This window comes from Sander vitreus, chromosome 14 (assembly GCF_031162955.1).
Source record: "Sander vitreus isolate 19-12246 chromosome 14, sanVit1, whole genome shotgun sequence".
NCBI classification, from domain to species: Eukaryota; Metazoa; Chordata; class Actinopteri; order Perciformes; family Percidae; genus Sander; species Sander vitreus.
In genome coordinates this window covers 10,458,194-10,467,623 of record NC_135868.1, presented here as the reverse complement: position 1 = coordinate 10,467,623, position 9,430 = coordinate 10,458,194, and the positions used below count along the sequence as shown (strand labels likewise).

General features: G+C 37.3%; 1 protein-coding gene across 1 annotated transcript; it reads right to left on the bottom strand.

Annotated features, from left to right (window-relative positions):
- Positions 1–154: 154 nt before the first annotated feature.
- On the bottom strand, positions 155–9,011 carry neu1 (neuraminidase 1). Its single transcript, XM_078268034.1, has 7 exons — positions 8,760–9,011; positions 7,884–8,073; positions 5,362–5,624; positions 3,224–3,406; positions 2,326–2,545; positions 1,195–1,417; positions 155–1,089 (listed from the first exon to the last, which is right to left on the bottom strand). Exons 1-6 carry the CDS (start codon positions 8,844–8,846, stop codon positions 1,197–1,199), a joined length of 1,164 nt encoding a protein of 387 aa, XP_078124160.1. The 5' UTR covers positions 8,847–9,011; the 3' UTR covers positions 155–1,089; positions 1,195–1,196.
- Between the last annotated feature and the right edge of the window lie 419 nt (positions 9,012–9,430).

The following is a 9,430-nucleotide window of genomic DNA, read 5'->3' as shown; positions in this document are numbered from 1 at the left end:
TGTTATTTCCAACACTGTGGAAATAACATTTGTTGCTGACCATTTTGCAGGGTCTGTGATGAGAAAATCTGTGGATTTATGCAATTTTTTTGCTGCTTAGGAAGACAATTCTAAGATTTCTTTGACTAAATCATGAATGACACTGCAAATCAGCTTGGCTGTGCCCACAATTGTTAGAAATCGTTTATTCATTTTACAGATAGTACAAATTAGATAGATTTCCTGCATGAAAACAATGTACTGTAAACCTGTGCACAATGCTGGTAATACAGGGCATTCATGAATACACACACACACACACACACACACACACACACACACACACACACACACACACACACACACACACACACACACACACACACACACACACACACACACACACACACACACACACACACCCACCATGTATTCATGGCACACTCGCATCCTAAAAAGGCATTCATTAAAATTACAGACTCAGACCCATATAAGATTTGAAAGTAGGCTACTTCAGTATGTTATATACATTATATTATCTGAGCAAATAGAAGTCATTTAACACCATCACCAAACATATCTGACAGTTTAGTGATAGATGCCAGAGGTGTTTAAATCTATTTTGCATACCATATTTAAACCACATTACTTTATGGAAGAATGTGTAAAAATATGTAAAAATTTGGTATTCAACATCAAAAACAGATATTTCCATGACAGTATGATTGGAAACTACTGTATTTGGTCTGACATTGAATTTTCAACATTTAACTGTCCCTTGCTTACTTGGTCATATGTTGTTTTGAGTATGAACAAGAAAACTCACAAAATATTGTGGCTGTGCAAATTTTTTGAGCAAAAACGAACACTTGGTAAAATATCCGAACACATAAAAATGGACATTAGACTTGCAACTTCATCAAGTGTGGGAATTTAAGAGAAGAGGAAGATGAAATAAGGAGAACATTTGAAAACTGCTGGACATTCATGGTGCTGAGCCTCCCATTTTCAATATCTTAAAGTGAATTAAAAAATATTTTATTTTCTTCCTGAGAAAGTTGTGGGAGTATACAACAGCATCCTGTTTTCCTTTCCCTCCAACATTTGAATCTGGGAGACAAACACAAGGGGAAATTAAAACAGGGGTCAAACTAACACTACAGTTTTCATGCATTGTACCTGTTGATGTTAATGACTTGATGCTCGTCTGCTTACCTCTACCGGCCACCAAACAGGTGGATCTTGGCAAACGAGACAGTCTCGTCATAGTCCTTGTGGCCCTTCTCATAGATGACAAAGATGTACTTCCGGTCCTCTGTAGAGCCGCTGTTCAGCGATGTGATGCTGGAGTAGCCGCTTGGACCAGCCCATATCTGCACAGCTTCTTGCACCCAAGACTTGCCATCAGTCAGTGACCAACGTAAGGTCAGGTTAACTCCTGAGGGGGCCGAGGCAACCAGTTAGTATGATGATGATACTGATCTTTTACAACACAGACCTTAGCAAAAGTTACAAGTTACTTTCTATATTAAAGTGCCATATTATGCTCATTTTCAGGTTCATAATTGTATTTAGAGGTTTTATCAGAATAGGTTACATGGTTTAATTTTCAAAAACCACCATATTTTTGTTGTACTGCACATTGCTGCATCTCCTACTTTCACCCTGTGTGTTGAGCTCTCTGTTTTAGCTACAGAGTGAGGCATCTCACTTTTGTTCCATCTTTGTTGGGAGTCGCACATGCGCAGTAGCTAGGTAAGGACTACTAGCCAGTCAGAAGCAGAGTATGAGGGCGTGCCATGCTAGCAGCTAGGCGAGCATTATAACGTGTGTTACAAAGTGACGCTCGTCATGAAAGTAAAGGCTGGACTACAATAGAGCTGTTTGGAGCAGTTTGTGAACAGTGTTTTCTGTTGGAGTTGGTAAGTCCCTTTGGGGTGGACTTTGGGCTTTTTCACTTTGTAAACCTATAACGTGAACATAAAGATATATAACACAATAAAGGTAAGGGAAAAGGCCAAAAAGCATAATATGAGCACTTTAAGATTTTACAAAAAAAAAGATTTGGTTACAAAATATGATGCGTTGTTATGGATTACAGTACATAAAAAAAAACTTAAAATTCACATTAACCAATTTTTTTATATATATATATATATATATATATATATATATATATGCGCTAATAATACATTCTGAGGAAGGGGTCATTCTATCCAACAAATACTTTTAGTACATATTGCTGATAATACATTTGAATTTTTTTTTTTTTTTTTTTTTGATACTTTTACTTCCACCACTGACCATCAGTGACAAAAGTTAGGAAGGAAGAAGAGCGGTTCTTACTGTGTTGCTCATTTGAGGGGTTGGTGAAGTAAAGCACTCCGTCTTTCTGCAGAGCTCCAGCTGCTACTGCAGGATCCACCAGCTCGTAGTCAAAGAACAGATTGTCTACGGGCAGGGACAATCCACCATCACAGCTGCGTACCACGATGCGACACCGACAGTGGTAGTTGTATTGGTTCCGCACGTTGATGACTATGCTGCCGTCCATCATCTCAACCGGCTGCAGAAGAGCAGAAAAGGTTTAGCTTGACGGTATCGAATTATCTCATGAGCTATTATTTGATTAATTATGACACCTTGGTATCATTGCAGTTAAGGCATCACACAATGGTTAAGATAACTGCCAGTGGTTTTTATAAATATACATTTTACAGCTGCATTTCTTTTGGCCCCTAGAGGGCAGAAGAACACCACAACAAGCAGACAGATAATCTGCCCTAATAAGAGTTGTCACTCATCCAGCAGACACAATGCAACACATTAGCATTAATTAGCATTTATTAGGAGTCCTTAGGAGCTTTGCAATGTTTTTTTCTCCTCCAACTCCAACTCCTCTTTTAACTGCTAGAACTTTTATTTAACTAGTTGCTTACTTTGTCTGCTGATGGTGCTGGACAAGCAGCATACAGTGGCTTTATCACATACATTAATCCTATTTTTTTTATATTTACAAATGTCTGCTACTGGAAACTGGGTTGATAAGAGCACTGTAAGAAGTTATAAGCACTTTTTGTTGTAATAAAGTTTCATCTTCATGAAGGCGAAGGAGGAAAAAAAAAAAGTTTTCTCCTGGTATTGCATTAAAATGCCACACATAGCACCATTAACTAACCCTACAGTGAGCTGTCAAAGAAGATGTGACTATCCTGGCGTAATTCACAAATGGCAGCAAACGTACCTGGCACTCGTCAGGGTTGAAGTCCTGTGCTCGCTTCTTCTGGTTGTAAGGGATGCTTTTCAGCGCGGCACCATTGTACCAGTTACGTCCGTGGTCATCACTCAGGATGCAGAAAACTCCGTCTCCCTCCAATGTCCCATGACCACACACCACCAACCTCCCCTTAGCTGGGTTGTAGCGCTTCTGTAGTGCAAAGACACAAAAAATATGGAATATAAACAACACAAAACAATAAACAATGATGCAACCTTGATTCTAAAACACAAACGACACCTAATTTTGAAAATAAGAGAAGCCTTTGTTGATTCCCAGAAGGTAAATTCAGGTGGTGTAGCAGCACGAGGACATAAATAAGTACAGATAAAAGAGAAAGTACAAAATAAATAATTAGAAGTATATAAAATAAGAATAGAAACTAGAGCATGTAAAGGCAAGAGTGACACTGTCAGCATAGTATAGCATAGAGGGTACACCAGAATAATATACAACATTATTAAGTAATGATACTAAGTGTATGTCTTTATTAATATAGAAATATTCTATAGTATATAATGTAATGAAAGAGTATAACATATTCAGTCATGCTCTATTAAATAGACAAAAATAACAGAGTATCTTCTACTTCCAGTATATCAGTGTCCATTGTGTCCCTGTTGGTTAGTTTCAACTTGGGACTGCTGTTCCTGTTGTGGATACAGTTTGTCTGAGGTTGGCATATTTTGTTTTCACAAAATGTGCCAACAATATATTCTATCTGCCTCAAAAAACTGCTACTTCTACTTTAATAGCTGACAAACACTGCTGTCATTAAAAGCAGAATAACCACAGCAATAAGCAGAGTTTCCCACTGTGATTAAGTTACTTCAGACTTTTACAGAAAAAAGGTGTGGTGAGCTTGATAACTTGTGTTGTCTTCCCGTCAACCTTGACGGGAAGGCAACTTCTTTTTTTTTTGACATTTTTGACGCCTTTTCTCAGTTTGTTTTTTCCAACGTTTTGAATTGTTACATTTTTCTTCTACACATTTTCAGTGCTTATTTCTACGTCCCATATTTTCTGATATAAAACAAAAATTGAAAATGGGTCAATGTGACCCAAAGTCAACACAAGGGATACTAGAACTAAGATAATTTTCACTCCTTAATTTGGACAGAATTATGTAGTTCAATATACACTTATTTTCATTCATCACTCAGTTGTGAGTAAACCCGCAACAACAGATGATCATAATTAGTGATGTCAAACGATTAAAATATTTAATCGCGATTAATCGCATTAATGTCATAGTTAACTCGCAAGTAATCTCAATTAATCGCACATTTTTATCTATTCTAAATGTCCCTAGATTTCTTTTTGTCCAATTATTTTTTTCTCCTTTTAATGCTCTTATCAACGTGGAAAGTGGAGCGGCTTGCTTTGTGCTTTTGTCGCCTGACTTTGACGAGGGGGTCGAGAATTGGCATCAGCTGTGTGCTTGGCCATCAAGTGGTATTTCAGACTGGACGTGCTGCGACGATAGCTCAGTTCACAACGATAAAACACACAGATCACTTTGGTCTTGTCAATGGAACCATTTGGCAACTTTTTAAAAGTAAACTTTCCATTCAGAATCTTACTGGCATCCATTTTGGCGTCTCGCGCTCGCCATCCACTCAAAACGTAACGTTAGCCTACTACTCTTTGGCCTACTAAGTGTGTGTGGCTGCCTGTTGTTTTGTTTCCGGTCTAGCTAGATCCGGTGTGGTGTTGTAGTTTTTCTAACGTTACTAGTTGTTGCAACAGCATGTGAAAAAAAGTTTGCTAGGCCAAAAGAACGTTAATCTCGCGATAAAAAAATTGACCCCGTTAAAATGGGTTTGCGTTAACGCCGTTAATAACGCATTTAACTGACAGCACTAATCATAATATCCCTGCAGGGAGTAGATCAAGTTGTTGTGCCTTTAACAACTCACTTTAACACCTGTAATCATCCCTAGTACGTGACGTGAATAACTAACCTGTCAGTAGCTCATAATCACAATAAAACCAATGTGACATGAACGCAGCATGGAGGTAATTTAGCTTAAATTTTACCTCACTTTACAACTAGAAAGCAGCTCAGTCACAGGTTCATATATTATGTTGTTTTGTTCTCTGACCTGGATGCCGAAGCCTGGCCCGGGAGCAAAGTTTTTCACTCCGAGCTGGACCGAGAGGTTTCTGGGCGGGCTCCAGCTGAGCCCGTCGTCCATGCTCTCCACCATCATGGTGCTGGACGGGTTGCACTGGTAGAGGTGGAAGCAGATGGAGTAGACCAGAATCACCGAGCCCACTTCCTCGTCCACCACTACAGAGCCCAGGTTCAGGCCATCCGGCTTCGTTCCATCATCGACTATAAAGGTGGTCGGGGACCAGGTGGCTCCTGGAGGGACAGAGGAGGAACAGGAGAGGATTCAGACACAAATCCTGACTACTTTTACTCCGAATTCAATAACTGTACTACTTATTAAAATTGGTTCCTCAATTTACCACTCATAGACCACAAGTCACAACATCAGTTTTCAACCACAAATTCTGTTCTTTCTACTTTCTGCTTCCTGCTTCAAGCCATTTCTTTACACAGCAATCAATGTGTATCTATTAAGAGAGTAATATTTCTCTCTTCAAGCAATTGTGTTATTTTTTTGTGTCGCAAAATGCAGACATTCAAATGTGTACAGGTGTAAAATCCTTTCAGAAATGCCCCTAAAATATTACTTTCATTTGAACATCAGTTTGGACAACAGCGTAAATGTAAATATTTTATGTGTTTGTCTTGATGCTTTTGTTTTGTCTGAGGTTTTGTGACTTTTATACTCTGGTCCAGAAGAGACTTCATTTCTGTTCTACTTTATTTTAACAGTTGAAACGACACACAAGCATAAAGTTTAACCCTATTGTATGTAATCAGATGTATGTTGTAGTAAGTAGAGCTGGATGTTTGGTACAGCCCCAAATGTATCAGTAAGAAATAGAATAAATGACCAATAATAGAATATTCTTCTTTACTTATTTACTAACTTTGATCAGACATTTTCTGATTTAAATCACAGTTTTGACAATTTTAGACTGCATTTTATTTAGGTAAATGTGTACCATGTAACACATTTAAAGTTTAAGAACTGTTAAATGAAAAATTATTTTTGAAGATTGTTTTTCATATTCCTCAAAGTAAGGTTATGAATAAAATAATTGTGTTTATCTGTACTGAAAATTATTAATAAGTGGATATCAAATGATAATTAGCCCAAATTATAATAATACAGACATGTTATAGTCTGTGCACTTTCTCTGTAGTCATGAAGGAGGTTTGACAGTTTCTCAATTGTGCTCATTGTTGACCTTGGAAATAGCGATTTGTAAAAACAAATCTTGTCAAATGGTCCACTTACTTGTTTTGCTCACTAAGCTACACTTCATCCACTGATGAAAGCCACAAGATGTGGTTAAAGCTCTGGAAAAAAATCAAGTATAACTGGACCTTGTGATTAGATTTTTTTAGTTTCTATACTTTTGTGTTTGTATTTTTTTTGTGATACATTTGATAATAACCAACGTATTTAATGATATAATAAAACAGTTTGTTCATTAAGTTAAAGTTGTGACTGACATTTCTTGCCCTGTCTGACTCTTTATGTCACAAAATAAACCAGCACACTACGGTAAGGTTAAGTGATTATTAACTATTGTTTTGAACTTTTCCCTCCTTTTGTGAATGTTAAATATATCTCTGTGGATTTGTAACCACTCTGTTATTGTGTCTGTCTGTGTCTGTGTCTGTCTGTCTGTCTCTGTCTGTCTGTCTGTCTGTCTGTGTGTGTGTGTGTGTGTGTGTGTGCGTGCGTGCGTGCGTGCGTGCGTGCGTGCGTGCGTGCGTGCGTGAGAGGAGTAAGGACAGTGCAGCGAGCCGGCTTCCTGTCTTCATGTTTGTTAGATTTAAATCCTGAAACCTTCTTCTTTATTCCGACAGATAAATATCAGTAAAGTACAGACGATGAGTTTTAACTAAAACGGACAGAGAGATAAAAAGCGGAAATGCTCTGTTCGAGCTCATCCACAAAACTCCAGCATCTAGCTAGTAAGTCATGTGACCAAGGTGGGTGATCACATGACTATCGTCACGCACCAAAATAAAAGAGGAAGTTAAATATTGAATAATGATTTAAAAACACATATTAAAAATATTGAATAGTTAAATAATATACATACAATCAAATGATGTAATTACATTTTGTCTTTATTTAACGTTATTGCATTTATTTATTATAATTGTAGTTTAGATATTATAGTTTTTTCTGTTTTGTTCTTGTCCTTTATATTATTTATATTAAATGTAAATATGATTGTCATTTACACAGTTCTATACACGTTTCTCATGTCAAATATAAAATGAACTTATTTATGTATAACAATAAAGCATTTGCAAAGGAAGAGTTGTTTGATGTGTCTTTTGAGCAATCGTAATTTATTCAGTCTATGATTTATTTAGCATTTTAGGATTATATTTTAGTTAGTTATAAATAGTTATATTGGAGTGTGTGTGTGTGTGTGTGTGTGTGTGTGTGTGTGTGTGTGTGTGTATGTGTGTGTTTTGTCTGTATATCTGACTGTTTCTGATTACATGACTGCTGGTCGTCCTTGCCTTTATCTGTGGACCGCCGCATTGCGAGGAACTTTGCGCCCACGTCGCTGGTCGTCGACTTCCTTGCCTCTGAGAAAGCCAGCAGGCTTCCTTTGGGAGTGAAGGTGAGCAGCGGGATCCTATAGGTGCTCACCTGCCCCTGGGCTCCGCTCACCCACAGCAGCTGCTCTTCATACAGCAGAGGGTCAATCTGGACATCAAAGAAAGACGAGACAGGACAATGAAGAGAGGCTGACTAAGGGAAAGGGAAATAGTTTAAATGGACAATGAAGAGAGGCTGACTAAGGGAAAGGGAAAGAGTTTAAATATCTGCTAGATGCATCAGGTGTCAGGTGATGAACATACTTTCACTTCAGGAACCCTTTATTTATGAAAGAAAGTTGTCTTGGAGAAAGGGAAATTGCTGCATCAAGACCATATAGCACAACAAAACACATTAAATAAGAACACATCTGCAATCATCAGCCTGAGAGGAAAAACACCAGCCAATTATTCCCATGCCACTCACTCTGTTAAGAGCTACAGAAATTCAAGACATAGCACACATCAAAACATACACACTTTATTACATAAAAAAAGCATGCCTCACTTCACAATCTGTAAAAAACAACAAAAAAACAACCCAGCAGGTATCGGAGTCAGTGCCTCCCCTCCCCCCTACACTTCTGTCTATCCTTCCAGGAGTTGCCCATTGATCAGTTTAACTGACAGAGGGGCAAATGATTTATTAATTAATTTTAGTTTACCGGTATAACGAGTGTGCTTGCTTACACTCCTTCAAGAATGAATAGAAAGGAGCTTAAACAACACGTGTACCTACAGCAGGGCTACTACATTGTGTTGTAACGTATTTCTAAGATATTTATTTTACTGTACCTGTTCAGGGCTTAAAGTACAAACACAGAGCGACAACACAGCGGAGAGGAGTAAGGACAGTGCAGCGAGCCGGCTTCCTGTCTTCATGTTTGTTAGATTTAAATCCTGAAACCTTCTTCTTTATTCCGACAGATAAATATCAGTAAAGTACAGACGATGAGTTTTAACTAAAACGGACAGAGAGATAAAAAGCGGAAATGCTCTGTTCGAGCTCATCCACAAAACTCCAGCATGTAGCTAGTAAGTCATGTGACCAAGATGGGTGATCACATGACTATCGTCACGCACCAAAATAAAAGAGGAAGTTAAATAATATTGAATAATTATTTAAAAACACATATTAAAAATATTGAATAGTTAAATAATATACATACAATCAAATGATGTAATTACATTTCGTCTTTATTTAACGTTATTGCATTTATTTATTTATTTATTTATTATAATTGTAGTTTAGATATTATAGTTTTTTCTGTTTTGTTCTTGTCCTTTATATTATTTATATTAACTGTAAATATGATTGTCATTTACACAGTTCTATACACGTTTCTCATGTCAAATATAAAATGAACTTATTTATGTATAACAATAAAGCATTTGCAAAGGAAGAGTTGTTTGATGTGTCTTTTGAGCAATCGTAATTTATTCAGTCTATGATTTATTTAGCATTT